General features: G+C 46.4%; 1 protein-coding gene across 1 annotated transcript in view; it reads right to left on the bottom strand.

Moving 5' to 3' along the window:
• Positions 1-9,464: 9,464 nt before the first annotated feature.
• Positions 9,465-19,863, bottom strand: part of Slc15a4 (solute carrier family 15 member 4) — a 26,856-nt gene continuing 16,457 nt past the window's right edge. The window contains exons 6-8 of the mRNA XM_048434034.3: positions 15,417-15,572; positions 13,671-13,829; positions 9,465-10,537 (exon numbers count right to left, since the gene is read on the bottom strand). Coding sequence (XP_048289991.3) covers positions 10,389-10,537; positions 13,671-13,829; positions 15,417-15,572 — 464 coding nt within the window. The 3' untranslated portion in view covers positions 9,465-10,388. The remainder of the gene's footprint in view (positions 10,538-13,670; positions 13,830-15,416; positions 15,573-19,863) is intronic.

Raw genomic sequence — 19,863 nt, 5'->3', positions numbered from 1 at the left:
GAAGGAAGACAATGGGTGTTGGTTATCTGTCCTCACCACTGGAACCAAATACCTGACATGAGCACCTAAGAGACGTGGGACTGAGTTTTGGTTCAGAGCTTTGGGAGAGTGGAGAAGGTATCTTAGCATCGCTCCCTGTTGCTGTAACTTAAGGCAGGAAGGGTTTATTGTGGTTCATAGTTTCAGACCGCAATGGCCACGGATCATCTCGAGAAGCAGAGAATGAGGAATGTTTGTGCTCAGCTAGTTTCCCCTTGTAAGTCCCGTCGCTGTGCCCGCCAAGCGGAGTGTCAAGACAGGCCGCCAAAATCTTGACCACTCCCCAGTCTATTTAAACTGCTTCCCCAGAAAGTTCATGCACAGTGTGGTGTGTCTCTGAAAGAAAACTTCCCATGATGAATCCATCTTCTCGTATTCATTCAAAGCCACTTGAATGGGGTGGGCCAGCAAGCCCCAACTGCCTCCCTGTGCAGATCCCGTGTGTATATTCAAAAATTGGTCCAGCCTCTCTTTTCCCATCCTTGGGTCCCCTGAGAACTGCCCATCAGACAAATGAAGCCATCCCCCAATGTTCTTCTTTCTTTCTGTCTCCAATCTCTAAACTTCCCAACATTTGCTCTCCTTTGGGGCTTTCGTCAGCCGAAGTAATTGAAAAACAAAGAAACCTGTGAAGGAAATTCCAGTGTCTGCTGCTTGGAGTCAATATTTTGACAGTGGCACAACAAAACACAAACAGCCCAGGACCATGCATCTCCAGCTGGAGTGGGTGGGACACTCAGCAGGATCTTGAAGTTTGGGGGCTGTAAGGTTCCAGTTTCAGCCAGGCAGCACAGGGCTGGAGAACCCTGTGGCTGGAGAACCAGTGACTCACGGAGATCTATCCCATTGAGCACAGTGCCTTTGTAGAAGCCCCGCGAAGAAAGAATGCCGGCTTTCTGCTCCGCATGGAGCAGGGGGATGTGAGGAGCCAGGGTGTTGGTTTGCTGTCTCTGCGACAAAATAATTGCAGAAGTCGGAAGGAGAAGACTCCAAGAGAACACTCTGCTGGAGGGGGATAGAAACTAGGCCATGAGAAGTGTCTTAGAAGGCCTGGAAACTTGAGAAGAGTGTCACCCAGCGTCAGTTGGTGAATACCACATCTGTGTGACCTTACCAGCCACAGGAAACAGACCTGGAGATAAAAAGGAGTTAGATAGGGCACTCAGACTCCATGTGGGGCTTATATGGGTCTTTATAGAAACAAGCACAGTGCAAAAGCAAGGAAGTTAGGAACTGGGGCAGGGGCTCAGCTGATAGAGAAGTTGACCTGGCATGCACAAGGATAGGGGTTCTATCCCAGAACTGCATAAATGGGGTGTGTGGTACATGCCTGTGATCCTAGAACTCAGGACCAAGTCAAGGGGATCAAAAGTTCATGGTCATCCTCAGCCATATAGTGTGAGGCCAGCCTTAGGTGCACACGATCCTGTCTCAAAGAAGAAAAATGTGAGTCACCTGCAAACCAACACAGTCAAGTGATTTTTTTTTTTTTAATGGCACTGTGGGACTAGCATAGATTATTCCAGAAAAGACGGTGGATCTCATGGGGTCTTTAGAGCACTCACCATTTCCTAAGATTTTATAGTGTGTGTATGCAGTACCCAGAGGCCAGAAGAGGCCATCCCAGTAGCTGGAGTTACAGGAGGCTGTGAGCTGTTATGTGGATGCTGGGAATTGAACTCAGATCCTCTGTGACAGCAGCCAGTGCTCTTAACTGCTGAGCCATCTCATCAGCTCCTATTTAGAGTCTATGACAGGATCTCACCCTATAGTCCAGTCTGGTCTAGAAGTCGCTGTGGTCCAGACTAACCTTGAACTTCCTGCAGTCCTCCTGCCCCGCCTTCCTGAGTGTTGGGACTACAGGTGTGATCCCTGCAGCGGGAAGAGGCAAGTGCTGCTGCCTCTGTTAGCACACGGACTTCTCAGATTTATGACACGACGTTCATACTTGTGCTTTGAATACAGCATCAGGCATTGTGATAATCAGGGTTAGAATTTAATCAGTTCATGAGACCAAAACAGGACTTTTGAAATGTTGTTCAGCTGACTATGAAATCACTGGCACTGTTGTGGATGTGACTGCAAGTTAAAAAAAAAAAAAAATAGACACCAAAGATGTATCTAGCTGGGTTTGCCGTAATATGAATACAGAAGTTTTAGATTTTTTTAAATGTATGTGTGTGTGTATGCCCCACCCACACAACCCAAGAATCATGTCTGTTAAGTTGGAAGCGTAGCCCCCAGCCCCTGGGCCTGAGAGTTGTAGTGGTCTGGACTCCAAATCCCAGCATGCCAGGTCCTGACCACTCCCACAGGGTATTTAAGAAAGCTCCCAAAGGAGAAACACGTTATCTCTTTTCCTTCCTCCTGGTGGCTACATTAGCAGCCCTAGGGGCCACCCGAGAGCACAGGAATCCCTTTAAACCTGGATATTTTTAATTTGGCTTGTTGTGATTTGGCTTGATTGGAATTTTTTTGCGTCAGCAGAGAGCTCGCATTAGGAAAAAATTTCCTAACAATGTCCCCCAAATCAGGAGTTGTGAGCCACCATGTGGGTGCTGAGAATTGAACCCGGCTTCTCTACAAAGAGCAGCCAGTGCTAACTTCCTGAGCCATCTCCCCAGTCCTAATAGAGATTTTAACAGGGTGACAACAAAGGCTCTGCGGCTCAGCGACACCCATTTCCCCTTTTCTTGCTGTGCCTCCCCAACCCCCAGCTCTAAGGCACTGTCACAGCAGCACCCCCCAGGCGAGCCTGGAGAACAACCAGTCAGCAGGAAACCAGACACAACGGCCAATGTGATCTAACAACTCCCAAGTCTACCCCGTGTGTCTCCAGCCCACAGAAGGGGTGTAAGTGTGTGTGGTCGTAAGGTGTTGAACAACGTGGGCAGCCGTTACACAGTGATGGATAAACAGTCCCGGCCCAGAACCTTCAGGTGTTCCCATACACGGAGCAGAGCGCCCGTACTTCAGAAGGAACCACAGACTTTTAGCTCTATGTCAAAACTTCATCAAAGCACTGCGCTCCTTTTGTTTGGCACCTTTATTCAATTGGATTTCTCTGAAGAACTATTGTGCGATTCTAAGTGCCCAACGTGGGACTGCATGAGTTTTTGCGAAAATGGAAGGTCTTAACTGTTTCTGTTCAGGCAGATGGAAATTTTAATCAGGTTATCTAGACAATGGATCTTCAGAAACTTTGGATTTCAGGAGCTTTTTAGCAAATTGCAGTGGGGTGTGTGTGTGTGTGTGTGTGTGTGTGTGTTTAAGCAGATTACAAAGTGGGTAGGCGCCCAGGGTGAGATAGGGATGTGCAGGGCAGCCCACTGAAGCAATGGGAGAGAATTACTTCTGACATCACAGGATCCCATTTTGAATACTATAGCAAGAGTCTTGGGGCAGAGTTTCTATTTTCTTAAAAAAAAACAAAAACAAAAAAAAACCCTCATTTAATCTTAAGTGAATTGGTGTGAGGGTGTCAGATCCCTCTGAACTGGTTAGGAGCTTAGAACAGTTACGAGCTGCCCTGTGGGGTGTTGGGAATTAAATCCCAGTTCTGTTAGGGCAGCCAGGTCTCTTAAGCATTGAGCCACCTCTCCAGCCCCGAGTTCCTATTTTTTTAATTAATTAATTAGTTAATTAATTAAAAATTTCCACCTCCTCCCACTCCCCCTACTCCCCCTCCCCCTCACTCTCCAGTCCTAAGAGAAAGGCCGAGTTCCTATTTTTAACTAGATAAATTCATTCTCTGTGTCAGAATGGACTGAGCTAACATGGGTTGCAATTTTGCTGGAGCTCAGTTACCTCAGAGAGTGATGGGCTTGGCAGGCTTCGCTACACAAGAGTGATATTTGAAAAAAAGTAAAAAGAACTTACATGTAAAGCTATTTAGACGTGTGTGTGTGTGTGTGTGTGTGTGTGTGTGTGTGTGCTCGCGCGCACCTGTGCACGCTGCAGTATCCTTTACAGGCAGCTGTGAGTCATCAAATGTGAGCACTGGGAACAACTTAGGTTCTCTGTGGAGCAGTCAGTCCACACGCTTCATCTCTGAACTCTCTCTTCGGGACCCCAAACTTTTTCCTTCTTCTGTTTTTTTCGAGACAGGGTTTCTCTGTGTAGCCTGTATTTTCCGGAACTCACTCCATAGACCAGGCTGGCCTTGAGCTCAGAGCCCCGCCTGCCCTTGCCTCCCAAGTGTGGGGGTTAAAGGCCTGCACCACCATGGCCCAGTCAAACTGTTTTTATTATTATAGACACAACTGTGGAACTAATGAGAGGACACACACATATGCCAAGGGTAATTAGCCGGCTTTGGATCTGTAACTTATATTTACAAAAAATATGACAACAGAATTTAACATTTTGATGGCAATGATAACATTAGTATAACATGTATAGATTGGGATTCAAATGTTTATTTTTGAAAATGTCTTTTGAATAGGTCCTATATGTCCACTAAAGTCTTAAAGTAGACTTGTTACTTCTTAAATCAGGTATGGGGCTAGAGAGATGGCTCAGTGGCTAAGGACACTTCCAGAGGACCTGGGTTCAACTCCCAGCACTCAGTGACAGTTTATAACTGTCACTTCAGTCACAACACCCTCACAATACCCTAGCCCTGAGGGAGGGCACGGTGTACATGTGGTATACAGATACACATGCAGGCAAAACACCCATAAACATAAAATTTAAAAAAGAAAAAAAAAACAGATACAGATGGGAAGTGGGGCTGGAGAGATGGCTCCGCAATTAAAAGAGCACTGGGCACTCTTACAGAGGACCTGGGTTCAGTTCCCTGTACCCACATGGTGACTCACAAGCACCTGTAACTCCAACTGCAGGGGATCTGACACTGTCTTCTAGCCTCCATGTGTACTGTACATATTTTATACAGACATACTTGCAGACACATACAAATACATATACAAAATAAGTAGCTGAGTATAGTGGTAACTCAGGAGACAGAAGCAGGTAGATCTCTGAGTTTGAGGGCAGTCTGGTCTACACAGGCGATCCAGGCCAGCCAAAGTTACATAAGCTACATAGTGAGACTGTCAAAAATAAAATCATAAGTAAAAATTATATATATATATATGCACACATACACACATGTATATATACATATATACAATTATATACATACATTATAGACACACGCACATATACAAACAAACACACATACATGTGTATGTTGGGTATGGTGATGCCTACTTATGACCCCAGTACTCAGAGGCAGAAGCAGGAAGATTGTTTCAAGTTACAGTTCAGTCTGAGCTATATTCAGGATCTGAAGGCCAGGTTGGGCTACAGAGGGAGACAAAAACTGTACTCCCCCACCCTCCTAAAAATTTTTTCTGAGATTTCTAGCAACTTCTCTCATTTGTAATTGACAGTCACATCTGTAAGATTCTAATTTATTTCAAAGCTCTTCCTTTCAAAGGCATCTATCTTCCTTTGGACAATCAAACCAAAAGTGTTTTACCCTTGGGGCAGAGAAAGATCTAGCTGTTCAGACTAGACTCAGCACTGGGTCTCTAACCTTGGGGATGGGGGCTATCAAGTTCATTTCCTGAGCTCTGTCCTGTGTGGTGAGCTGGCTGTGTAGTGCTGCTTCCATGCCATGGTGGGAAGAACATCCAGGAACCCTCTGGTGACTCCCCTCAGACAAGGCACAAAACCCTCCAGCCTCACTGCTTCACACTCAATCCTCACACTTTCCATTTCCCTTTTGGCCAACAGGGGGAGTCCAACCTCCATCAGATCACACCAGGCTGGTCAAAGTCACCCAGGGGATCCCAGCCTACTTGGAATGTTCTAGAACTAGAGCCTGGTGAGGCAGCTTCCTTCCACCTCTCCTGGCTTTCTGTTTTGCCGCAAGAGCAGTGTGGGCTCCTGTCCAGTGTGTAAGGGGCAGTCACTGGTACAGACTGCACCAACAGTTGAGCAAGAGGCTGTGTTGAGACTCTATACTCATGATTCTTCCTCCTGCCCTAAAGTCACTGGGCTACCCACTCTGATCAGCCTTTGGTCAGATCGTTTACAGAAGACAGAGACAAAAGAGATGGGACCACACTAAATGGGGTCTTTTGGATGAACTTCCCACAGGGTACAAGCTGTTGCTAATGGGTGTGAGATGGCACAGACTTGCTTGACTGGAGTGATAAAAATCACTGTAATGTCAGTTCAAGTTAGAGAAACTCCGTGTTGCTCTGTGAGTCTTCTTGCTAGCTACTGGGCTTTTCAAAGTCAGGGAGTTCTGTTTTCTTACGAGACAGCGACTCAGTACTCTGCCAACAACGGACACCTGCCACCTACCAACCGCAACCTGTGACGGAAGTTAACAGCCAGTGGGGCAGATGAGATACCCATTAAAGGTGAGGGTCACAATCCAACCCAGCTCCTTCTCAGGCCCCTTGGCCAATTTCCTGGGGTCTTCAGAAGGCTGCATTTTTATACTGTAAAGTGCTCTGACATCCAAAAGTACACACAGAACCTTAAAATGACCTTGCTTAGAGAAACGGAGAAGCTACTGAGAGCTGTCCCGCACCTGCCTGATACTGCCATCACCATTGGAGGGCAAGCTGTGCCCCAGGTCTCACTTCTGCCTAGATGTCCCTGATGGCTTTTAGAACTAGTGTGTATGGGTATTTTGCCTACATGTCTGTGTACCACATGCCTCCAGCCTATGGAGGCCAGAAGGAGGCATCTGATTCCTTGAAGTTAGAGATGATTGTGAGCCACCATGCTGTTGCTGGGAACCCCCAGAATCTCCCTTTCACTTGGAACCAAAGGCAAAAAGTTGAGTTCCCCCTTTGTGGTCAGGTGGTGTCAGATGTGAACCATTTCAGCAGTCCCACTTCTGTTCTTAAAAAGTAAGTATGGGGGTTCAGAGGCTAAAAGCATTTGTTGCTCTCGCAGTAGACCCCATGGAGACCATTCTCATTCAAATGACTAAGGCGCCCCCCCCTTTCACTCCCCCCCCCCTACTTTCTGGCTCTCCTCTAGCTGATGCAACCTCTGCCCAGGATCCCACATGATGTGCTGGTTACTGATGCATGGGTACCCAGGTCTATCTGCCCGACCTATTCTTCCCACAAGAGACTAAGGGCACACCTGTACATCATTATGATCAGGTAGGAGACATCTCTTTCAGCCCTGTGAAAATATTTGAGAGAAGTTCAGGTCTGAGTTCTAGAGGAGAAATCAGAGACCCAAGAGCTGGGGGATTAAAATATTTAGTGCCTGTATGATCAGTGAGGGCACAGCTAGGGACAAAGTCTGGAGAAACCATGTCATAGTCCTGGGGCTCAGGAGCTGCTCCTCCCACCCCCTTCAGTGTTCATATGGCCAGACAGGCACAGAAAGGCAAATGCGGGCTGTTACCATAGGGCTAGTCACCTACCTGAGATGAGAGGGCTGTCTTTTACCTTTAAGTTGGTCTGAAGAGACTCAAAAAAGCAGACAGGAGATGGAGTCCTGGGCCCAGACTGCCTCCCTCTTGGATCCCAAGAGCGCAGTAACTTGGAGATCAACACATCTCTGGTATACTAACACCCAACTTGGTGTCATCTGCCCTCTCCTTTAGCTCCCTTGTACTTCTTTCGCTTCTGTGTACCTGATAAGTTTTTCAGCAAACCACCTTTGTCTATCATTCCCTTTTAAAGACCCTAATTCCAAAAAACAAGATGTCAGACTGTAGCACTTTAAAATACCCACAGCAAGTGTTTTGCTCTTTGTGTGAATCCACACAGGTGCCCGGGACTTACACAGCACAGGATGTGGCACCACAGGTAACATGAAGGGAGCACTTGGCACCGAGTGCACAAGCTGCAGTGTAAACATTAGGGCACTTTTGTTGCCTCAGATTGAGAAGGGGCTGGCATTTTGGAAGGGTCTTCAAATCCTACAACAGTTAGTGTTTATTTGTTCCCCAGCCTCACCCCCAAAGAAGCCACAGCAACCAGTGGACATTAAGCTGTGACATGCCCCAGAATCTTGCATATGTGAGGCCTTCTAGCAAACTGCCGTGGACATGGGACCATGGCCTGCTCATGGATCACCAACTGCAGCCCTGAGGGACCAAGCACCTTGAAAGAAGTTGGTTTTATTAAAATCTCTCTGCTTCTGCCAGGACATACGTAGTTCTCCACTCATATCCACGAAGATCAGCAGAGACCAGCAAAGGTAATACAGGTAATATAGCCAAGACCTCAGGGCAGACACAGCTTTCAACACCCCAAATAGCACAGCCCAGTTTGTGTTTCTTCAACTTCTTGTTTGGAACTGCAGATTAAACTGACTGCCTATAGTCTGTTCAGATGCAAATGTCGAGACTTAGGACCACCACCTGCTCCTCCACAGCCAGGTTCCACAGGGTCCACTGCAGGTAGATCTGGAGACACACGGGACTGCGGGTTAATCGGATCCCACCATGCTCTTCCTTAGTCTGACTACCATGGCAGATCACACCCAAGCTTGAACTTGGGCAGCTCATTAATCCCAACAGACATGAGGGCCAAGACAAGGGAAGGCCACTCATTCTGCTCAACACCAAGCAGCCCCCAGATGCCATCCTCTGGGAGCTTTGGAGACATCAGTATAGTCACGGGGACTCCCATCACTGGCTGCTGCTATCTCCAGCTGAATGTGTCACTCACTGAGTATGGCTGATCCTGAAGCCAGCCCCATTATGGTCTCATTTGAATGATGGATGCTCTTACCAATCAGCAAGTGACAGGGGTTAAAATCAAACCCCAGGAGCTTTGAGACAGATCACACAGGCCCTTTTCATCATACAGAGGTCCCTTGCAAGCTGCCATTCTTGTCTCACAGAGGGTGCTACCCGGGTGGTCAAAGGGCTGAGGAGGCCATAGGTACCTTGTCCAGAGCACACATGGAGGAGGCAGAGCTCCTCCGTGACCTTCTTTCATGTAAATACAAAAGATCCTGTGAAGGAAACTTATTTTTTAAAAAATGACATGCTTTACTTGGGGTCAAGGGTTGCATATGCCCCAGTGGTGTGTAGGTCACTCATGCAAACTGGTTCTTTCCTTCATTCACGTCCACAGGCCTCAGGCTTGGTGGCAAGCACCTTCACCTGCTGAGCTCTCACCAGCCCTAGAAAGCCTACACTGGGACAGAAGGAGGTTAAGATGTCAGCACCCAGCTTCTCCTAAGATGTAAGCTGAGTTCTGCAGAACTACCTCCTCCTTAAAGCAAGAACAAGGGTACAGTGGGTGTTTTTCATTCCAAATCCTTTCCGCCTGGAGTGTGAGAGGCAGAAATGTACTTGAACACAGTGGCTCCAGCGCTTGGCCAAGGGAATGAAAGGCTGAGCCGGCAGGAGCTTCTGTCACGAAATGAAACCTGTGGAGGGAGTCAAACTGAGGCAGAATACGGAGAAACCACCCAGGAAGCTCTCGTCATGTATGAGAAGCTTTTATAAAATTATACAAAACACAGCAACACCAAGAACAAACTCCAGGTACGTCAGTAATGATACAAAGGTGGCAACCAGCCCAACAGCCCAGGCTTTCCCACTCACCCCTGCCTCCAGCCTCACCCACAGTCAGGTTCTAGGAGAGGATCTGCCTGGTGTGATTCCAGTCTTCGGCCGGCTGCTGTCTGGCTTCAACAAGGACATGGTGTCCTCAGGATTACTGATGCATGTGCTTAAAAAAGCACATTGGTAATTCAAGAACTTAGTCCTACTGACCACGGTGTGGGATCTCAGCACTCAGGTGGCAGACAAGAGGCAGCCCCATGTCTGAAGCCAGCCTAGTCTAATGAAGAAAGCTCCCCTACCTTGCCAACAAAACCTACTTGCAGATGAGTCTACACTACTGACCCAAAGGCCTTGGCATCAGCAAAACCTGTGACAAGAAAGAAACTATGAATGGAGCAGTGCTCCTAGGGACCCTCACACCATCGACCACAGTTTCACCTCTAAAGAGAATCCCCTACCCATGATGGAAGTGCTTGCTGATCTTAGAGATGCTATGAGGAAGAGTAACAGTGTTTGAAAGGAATAAGGATGCCAGTAGCAGAACAGTGGCTGCCCAGGACTCAAACAGAGAAAGCATGGCTGGCTTAGGACTAGCAGAGCCCTTCACATTCTCAGCCCCACGCTTCTCCCCTGGCAGGCCCAGTGCACAGGAGACTGATCACAGTGAGGCACTCCCCACACTCATCTGGGCGGAGGGAGGGGAAGCCAGTCCAGACTACATGCAGGTTCAGAAGTTGTGTTACCAACGTTCCCTCAATGGGCCTGCTGGCAGTGCCCTGGCGGTTAGCAGGCACTGAGGCCTTACAGTCTGCAGAACCTGTGAGCATGCTGGCTGGATGCATCAGGTCCTGGTGCTGGCAGGCCCCCCATCTGCCCTGGCCCGCTGGCGGTCGTACTTCACAGACACGATGAGGAAGAGCAGCAGTGTAGCTCCCTGGATGGCGGCCAGCAGGAAGAAGTAGTAATGCAGGTGGCAGCTGTTGATGTTCCCTAGGAGTGAGCAGACGCCTCCTGGTGAGTGCACTCTATGGACAGGGCACCTTCTCACTGGCTCTTGGTCATCTGAGAGAGTACTCTGCACTAGCTACCTCCTTTCCAGGGGCTCTCCCATTTGGGTGAAGAGAGGGAGAAAGGTAGCTGTCCTGGACCCAGCTCTGACACTGGGCTGAGAAAGACTGGTAACTTCTCAGAGAATGTTCATGATGGTAACTTGCATCTGTAACACAATCCTGGGAGGGAGTGGCATTCTGCTCCTGACTGTGTCTGCCATGGCATTCGCTTCTACCTCTCTGAGGTGCTCTCTCATTTCTCTCACCAAATGCTGCAGCGTGTTGAGCATATAGCATGGTCACAGGGTACGGCCTTCCCAAATGACACAGCAGCAATAAGGACATAGCCTTCACACTAGAGGAAGACAGATGCTTTTTCCGGTCTTAATCTCTTCCAAGTTCACACACTGCCCAGGTAGCCCTGACCGCTGTAACAGACATATCTTGGTCTCATTAAAGCATTGACAAAGCTTTTACATCACCCAAATGCTAAACAAAGAGGACGGTGCAGGTCAGGGCCACAAACTACGGAGATCAACAGCCAGGCTGGAAGGTGCGAGCCTATGGTCTCCACTGACTGGGTGAAGCACGACAGCTGCAATGCTGTCCACCTGGCAGAGTTGCTTCTGTAAACCACTGTTCCTCAAGGATTACTTAAAGATCCAGCACCACCACTACTTAGCACTGACCCAGGACCAAAATAACGGCAGAGTGGCAGGATGACCGCCTGGCTCCTGTCCCCATGAGCCACAGGTATCATTCATGTCACCAGGGCCAGCCAGGGAGCACAGTCATACTCTAGATGACTTGTCCCACAGAAGGAACTGGCACACGGCTAATGCTGTGGCTGGAAGTTGCTGAGCTTTCTGATACTTCAAAAGCATGTTCCAGTGCTTTTTCAGAAGGTGAGACTTCCTCCCCCTGACATCTTTTTATGCTGGGTTATTCTACACGCCCTTTTACTACTTGAGCAGATGCTTATTGGCATCAAATATCTAGCAAGGAACATCAGCAAGCACAACACATATGTTCCTACAGGAAACATAAATACATGCAAGATTCTGACCCAGAGGGAAAGACAAAGGTCCTAAGTCTGCCCATAGTGGAAGAGTTCTGTTACCTTGAACCTCACAGTCCAAAGACTGATTCAGTCAATAAATGGAACCCAGCTCTGCCTGTTCCCTCATGGTCAGTGACACACCCATCCTCCAGGACCTGTCTCCTCTGTGACTACAGGGGATGGACACTTGATCCAACTGTAACAAGGTACCAATGATGTAATTTTATGTGCAGTGTTGAAGCTGCAGGCCAGGTGGACAGTGTCGTTACGTTCACACTGTCAGTCCCAGAGCAGAAAGCATAACAGAGCCCAGTCTCATTTGAGAATGTGCAGAGAATTCAAACATGTACCCATCACCCAAGAAGCAGTTGTCCTGGGCAGTCACAGAAAGAAGATCATAATGAGGGGTTAAAAAAAAAGTTGTGAGAATGAATGAAAATGAAAAGTTCAGAGAATGAAATGGAGGGCCTGAACAGCAATGCCCACCAAAGCTCCTTCATGAAGCCAACACTGGAAACACCAATGTCCATCAGGGCAAAAAGAACAAGTTCACTGCAACACAAGCCTGTAAGTGAGTGGCACTCGGGATCAACAGGGCACCTCTCAGAACAGGAGGTACTCAATGTTGACTCTTTGGGAACAGAATGTGTCCTGTGCAGGGTTAGAGTGGTTAGCTGACAGGTAAACGACAGGGTTTTGAGCTGACCTTAGACAGTAGTGAGACAGTGTAAGGAGTTAGAGAAAAAGGATCAGTGCAACTGAACCCTCACAGGACTCCTTAGCCTGCTATGGACACTACATAAGCTCTCATCACCCCCTCTTCTGCAAGAATGCTAATATAGGACAGGGGACAGTGAGGGAAGGGCCCAGTGGCTGTGCACCTGGTGTGAGAAGGGGGTGCTGGCCTGGAGCTACCACCCCCTTCTGCAGGAGGCCTTCAGGAGGAAGGACCCACTCCATCTGATCTCTCTCCAGGTTGACACCAGGGCCTCTGCACAGCACTGATCCCATTCCCTAGTGAAAAGTGAAGCTGCTGGGAACTGCCTAGCACTACCCTGAACACAGCAATCAAATTCTCCAAGGCTTAGGTACAGGTATCAGAAACAAACAGCGGGGAATGTTAAGACACTAAATGAGTAAATAAGCTAGGAAGGAGGGGACTGCAAGTGGGAATAACTGCAAGCAGTCAACTCTGCACACAAAGAATGAGTCTAAAGAACTAGAGTCTAAGATAAGTAAGACAGTTCCCACTTATAATCCAGAACTCGGGAGGCAAAGTCAGCATTACTGCAGATGAGTGATGTGGTGTCCCTTGGTGGGCTTGGGGGGCGGGGTCCCCAGTGAGATTGCATTGTTTCCTTCACCCCAGCCCCTTTGGACACTATCTCACTACTGTCTAAGTAGGAATGGTACTCCTGCACTTTGAGGTCACCCTGGGCTACAGAGTGAAACCCTGTCTAAAACAAAGCATTGTGGACTGGCAGGATGGCTCAGCAAATAAATGATTTTTATTATCATTATGATTTATCATTATGATTTTATTATCAGGATGGCCTGAGACTGATCCCCAGATCCCACAGGAGATGGAGACAAATAGCTCCTGAAAGTTATCCTCCCTCCATGCACCACGACAGCCACCTGCCTGTGATATGTGCACACAGAATAGTAAATGTTTTTAAACTAAACAGTAACTAGAATCCTGGTCTCTTTGATGAACATTTGGGAAAGACTACACCATGCAGGCTGACTCCATGCCACCCAGAACCAATGAGGCATTCCAGGGCTGTCACCCTCCCAGGGGGATGAGAGTAAGGAGCTGCCGTGCAGGTCTACCTCACCCAACACTGAAGACTGTGCTGAGCTGGACTCAACAGATGACAAGGCAGTACTACTCACTGCAAACTTCAAGAACAGAGGGCTTGGGCCAATGGCCTCTTGGGACAGACTGGATACTTCACACATCCTGCAGCAGCAGCAAGCACCCTGCTTTCCATCCCAGACATTAGAATCTTACCAAAATCTGTGTGGCTGCTCATCCACCCAATGGCCTTGAGAGACACCAGGGCTAACAGTCCTGAGCCCACAAAGGACCCGATGCCAGAAAAGAAGAAAAAGAGTCCCATGATGGCACTCTGCATGGACTTGGGAGCAGCAGAGTAGGCAAACTCCAAACCTAGAGAAAAGGGAAAGGAGGCTACACTGAGAAGATCACCTTGGTCACCATGAGGTCACCCTCAGTCAGCTTCCCAGCAGCACGCACAGGTTCCACTGAGGTCTGAGCACTCTCGGAGGACTGTCTCCTGGTTGGAGAAGTCAGAACTAGGTGCTGGCCACTCACCCTCATGACGACTCTTAAAACACATCAAGGAAGAACACCATTCTCACTTAAGAAGTTTTGTTACAAGACAGACACATGTTGTCTCATACCTGAAAACCTAGTATTCAACAGTCTACAGCAGGAGGATTGTTGCAAGTTTCAAGTCAGTGGGACTGCAGTGTTAGAGCCTTTCTCAAAGAGTCAAGAGTTCAGGGGCTGGAGAGATGGCTCGGTGGCTAAGAGCTCAGGCTGCTCGTGCAAAGGGCAGGGATTCTATTTCCAGTACCCATATGGAGGCTCACAACCATCTGTGACTCCAGTTCCAGGGGATCTGATGCCTTTTTCTGTCCTCCATGGGAACTACATGCATGTGGTATACATACATACATGCAGGCAACACACCATACATATAAGATGAATCTTTGAATAAAACGTCAATGATATGTTCATTTGTATTGTAATAAATAAAGCTTGCCTGAAGATCAGAGTAAAACAGCCCCACTGGTCAGCCTTACAGACCAGGCAGTGGTGCCACACACCTTTAATCCCAGTAGCCACACTAGTTTGCCATAGAAACCGGGCAGGAGTGGTGTATGCCTTTAATTCCAGCCCTAGAGAAAAATATAAAGCAGGAGGAGACAGCTCACAGTCTCATTCTGAGATTCCTGGAGGCAGAATTGCCATTTTGGACTAAGGTAGAGATAAGAGCCAGTGGCTGGATGTTTTGCTTTTCTGAACTTCAAGTTGAACCCCAATGCCTATCTCTGGGTTTTATTAATCATGCTATAAGTCAAAACTTGAATGTGTCTGTGGGGGGGAGGGCATCTCCATATGGACTCTACTTCATAATCAACACAGCAGAATAGGTTCAAGCACCTATAGACTGCTTGAGATTCCCAATGACCAGGTGGAGCAAAGACAAAGTAAAGCCCACTGTCACTAGTCAGAGAATTCTGCCAGGGTTTGAGAGGTGAGGCACCAGCATGCTCCTTTTTCCCTCCCTCTTGGAAACCAAGCATCACCAGTTCCTCTCTTCACACTGCGTTAGTAGCTGATCTGCACTAACACCTTGTCCTTGCAGAGTCTTACTAGTGACAGAGGTCCACGAGGACAAGCTCTAAGTCAGGTTTGCTCCTTCATGTAAGTCTGTGCCAGAAGCACAGCTGTGTTCTGCCTAGAGACTGAGGACACAGAGGAAGCCTCCCACGGCCACTTCCCCTTCCTTTCTAAGGCACACACAGGGCAGGTCATGGACCCATGAAAATATCTTAGGGAACACTGGTTTTGCACAGGAAAGGGCAGCCTCAGCCTGAGGATTATTATTTACTAATTCATGCTGTAAGCCACAACCCCACCCTACCCCCTCCAAGCACCATGGCCCTGCTCAGGAAACTGCAGGATATAATACAGACAGACCCAAATGTCACCAGCATTCAGTCTCACCTGCTATACTTGCAAATATCTCACTGATGCCAATGAGCACATACTGTGGGATCTGCCACCAAATAGGCAGGTCAGCAGCATGGTATACCACACCACCAATGGTCTGGTTGATGGTCTTCTCCTTCACCAGGTCCAGCCTTTTACTCTCCAGGATTCCTGGAATTGAGAAGCAGGTTAGTGAAGCACTAAGGTTGTCACTGAGCTAAGTCTTCAGTGTATTACAGGCATTTATCAACAAGCCTGACAGGTGTGAGAAAGGAGGGTGACCATGACAGCTTTGTAGGCAGATTACAGTTGTTATCCACCTCTTCCTCACAGGGAAGTTCACTATGTTTAGTTTAACCCTCAAGTTAAACCTCTTTCTGGTCATCTCTTTAAAACTGGGAGGATGCATGAGGATCTGCATGCAGCTAATGGTCACTGGGGAAGGCAGATATATTTCGTTCATGGCACAGCCACTGTGAAGATACCCATGCTTCTGTAAGCAACCCAAGTCTCCAAAGACACCACCACAGGCACAGAAACAAAAAGAAAACCCTGAATTAATCAATGTGCAGTTCTTCAAATAAATGCACCTAATTGTCTAGATGAAGCTCAAAAACTTGGTTCAACTTTAGGTTCAAGAAAATAAAACAGACTGTGAGCAGAACCAAAATGAAGTGCCCCACATTAAGGGCCTGAGGTTCCAGGAGAAGAGACAACACAGCAGGAATACTGAAGGGAACACCTCGGAAACAATCACTGGGAACCTTAGTAACAAGTAGGTGCTACTTTATGACTGTGCCATGGTAATACCCCCCTCAAACCTCCAAGAGAGGACTGATGATCTCCTTCAGCTCTACAATATGAACTACTACTACCAAAAGCATAAACACAAACCTTAGTACCAAAGTGAAAAGCCCCAAGTGACTTTCAGATCAAACGGAAAGAAATCAAAGTAAAGTTCTGGGACAGTGAAACATGTCAGTGGGTGAAGGCGAGGTCACCAAGCCTGATGACCTGAGTTTGATCCCTACAGCCTACATGATGGAAGAGGAGAACTCATTTAGGCAAGTTGGCTTTTGATTTCCATACATGTGCTGTGGTTTGCACACCTCTACCCCCATAGGAACACAAAATAAAAATTTTAAAGTAATAAGTAAAAACAAACTACAGTAAACATAGTTAACAAAGTATAGCTGTAACAGGAAAATTCTCAGCATTTTTTATTTCACCATTAAACAAGAAAGAGGGGTTGGGAAGATGGCTTGGCAGTTAAGAGCACTTGCTGATCCTGCAGAGACCAGAGTTCTGTCTCCAGGACCCATGATCAATAGCTTAGAATCACTGGTTACTCTAGCTCCAGAGGATCCAATGCCCTCCTCTGGCCTCTGTACACACTGCACACACATACCTGCACACACACATACAGACAATTAAAAATAAGGGGCTGCAGAGGTAGCTCAGTGATTAAAATCACATATAAATCCTGCAGAGGACCCAGTTTCAGTTGCCAGAACCCACATCAGGCAGCTCACAATTTCTGTAAATCCAACGCCAGGAACCTAATATTTCTGGCTTCCATGGGTAGCTGCACTCATGTACACACACGGAAATGAAATCTTTCAAAACAAATCTTAAGGCCAACAGTGGTAGCATACACCTTTAATCCGAGCACTCGGAAATCAGGCAAATCCCTTGAATTTGAGGCCAACCCGGTCTACAGAGCAAGTTCCCGGATAGTCAGGGTTACTCAGAGAAATCCTGTCTCAAGAAACCAGAAACCAAAACCAAACGAACGAAAACCTTAAGTAAACATCTAGAATTGTGAAATACCAAAAAGTTAATATGAAAAAAAACTGTCAAAGTGGGGGTAGGGTGTGAGTATTTCTCTTGGCCACCAAAGAAAGAGAACCTGAGGTCACAATTACTTGCTGCTAACACATGTACAATGAAGCTTAGTTTGTGGCATCACCACTGCCACCAGCTGTATATAAACAGGAGCTAACCTGACAGTGGTTCTTTAGGCCACTCTGGCCAGAGCAAGGCACATACTAACCCAGAAGAAATATCCAGTAATTTCACCCAAACTGCTCAGCAAAAGCAGCATAAACATGGTGGGAGGCAGGGGGGTATCAGAAGACAAGGAGGAACTACTATATTTAAAACAATCCACCAAAGTCTACAGAATTTTTTAAAAAATCCCACATAAAAGCCACAAAAGCCACCAAAATATCCAAGGTATTTATGAACATACTTAACAAACACATACAAGATAAAAATAAAGAAAATATAAGTAAATGCAAGACACTATAAATAAAAGAAAATAGAAAAGCTGCTCACAGGAACAGAGATAGTAAGGAGCTGAAGTGGGGACTCAAGCATCAGTGATGAGACATAAAACAGTGATACACTGTATTTTAACTCTTCAGGTAAAAAGAGGAAGAAACAAACTATATAGCTGGGTGTGATAGCTATACCTGTAAGGCCAGCATTCAAAGGATAAATCAGGAAGATCTCAGGCAAGTCTGGACAACAGAACAACCTGTCTCAAAAACATGATCAGGCGCTAAAGAGGTAGCACGAGTGTTGAGAACACTGATCTTGCAAGACCTGGATACCATGCCTAGCACCCACAGGCCAACTCACATCATCTGTAACTCCAGTTCTAGGGGACCCTTTTCTGACCTTCATGGGTACAGTATGCACACAGTGCACAGATAAACATTCAGACAAAAACATCCACACACATAAAATAAACGGTTTGGGGTTTGGTTTTTTTGTTTGTTTGTTTCTTTTTTCAAGACGGGGTTTGTTTTTTTCTCTTTTAAAATTAGTGTTTATTAGTTGAGAACTTCATACGATGTATTTTGATCATATTCACCAACATATCAACTTTTCCCATAATAACCATCTCCACCCCAATTCCTTCCCACCCGAAAATGATTCCCTAGTTCTTTTCTCATTGAATCTATTTTGTGTCAGCTTGTCTTAGAAGTAGAACCTGTCCTGGTATATATTTGCCTGCTAGAGACCACAACATTAAAGAAAACCGAATCTCCTCCCTCCCTCCCTTTCTCTCTCTCTCTCTCTCTCTCTCTCTCTCTCTCTCTCTCTCTCTCTCTTTCTCTGCTGGGGTTTTGTCTGACTCAAATGTGTTCGGATCTTCTGTATACTATCATTGTTGCTGTGAGTTCGTATGTTCAACTGCCATGTTGTGTGTGAGAAACACTGCTTCCTTCATTATGTAGATTAACTCTGCCTCTTACAGTCTTTTCAGGCTCTCTTCTGTGAATACTCCTCTGTCTATGGGGTAGATGTATGATATATTTATCTCATTTAGAACTTAGCACTCCGGTCTCTTGTTCTCTAAATGCTGACTCAGAGTGTCTCTGTGTTCATTCTCATCTATTGCAATAAAAAAAAAAATTATCTAAAGGGGGTTGAAAGATCCTCTGATCTTTAAGTATACCAATAAGTCATTAAGAGTTATTTTAGTACTGTGCCCACTTAGCCAAATAATGGCATTGGGTTCTTACAGGGCCTATGCCATATCTAGCCAAAGATTTTTGGTCTTTTACATTGCCAAGTGTAGGTTTCAAAACAGGGTTTCTCTGTGTAGTCCTGGCTGTTCCGGAACTCACTCTGTCCCAAGCTGGCCTTGAACTCACTGAGATCTGACTGCCTCTGCCTCCCCCATGCTGAGATTAAGGCTAATAACTAAACTCTTTTCTTTTCTTTTCTTTTTTTTTTTTTGGTGTTTTGAGATATGGTTTCTCTGTAGTTTAAGAAGTACTGGAACTCGGAAAAGCAAAAAACCCAGGATAGCCACAACTATTCTGTAGAACAAACAAACTTCTAGAGGCATCACAATCCCTACCTTCAAACTCTACTACAGAGCTACAGTACTGAAAACAGCCTGGTATTGGCATAAGAACAGACAGGAGGATTAATGGAACCAAATAGAAGACCTGGATATCAATCCACACATCTTTGAACACCTGATCTTTGATAAAGAAGCAAAAAATATGAAATGGAAAAAAGAAAGCATATTTAACAAGTGGTGCTGGCATAACTGGATATCAACATGTAGAAGAATAAAAATAGACCCATATCTAACACCATGCACAAAACTCAAGTCCAAATGGATCAAAGACCTCAACATAAAGCCAGCCACACTGAACCTCATAGAAGAGAAAGTGGGAAATACACTTGTACGCATTGGCACAGGAGACCACTTCCTAAATATAACCCCAGCAGCACAGACACTGAGAGAAACAATTAATTAAATGGGACCTCCTGAAATTGAAAAGCTTCTGTAAAGCAAAGGACATGGCAAAAAAAAAAAAAAAAAAAAAAAGACAGCCTACAGAATGGGAAAAGATCTTCACTAACCCCACATCAGACAGAGGTCTGATTTCCAAAATACACAAAGAATTCAAGAAATTGGATGTCAAAAGATCACATA

The sequence above is a fragment of the Myodes glareolus genome, chromosome 2 (assembly GCF_982192425.1).
Source record: "Myodes glareolus chromosome 2, mMyoGla1.1, whole genome shotgun sequence".
Taxonomy (NCBI): Eukaryota; Metazoa; Chordata; class Mammalia; order Rodentia; family Cricetidae; genus Myodes; species Myodes glareolus.
The sequence above is the reverse complement of the archived record's forward strand: the minus strand, read 5'-3'. Positions and strand labels throughout refer to the sequence as shown.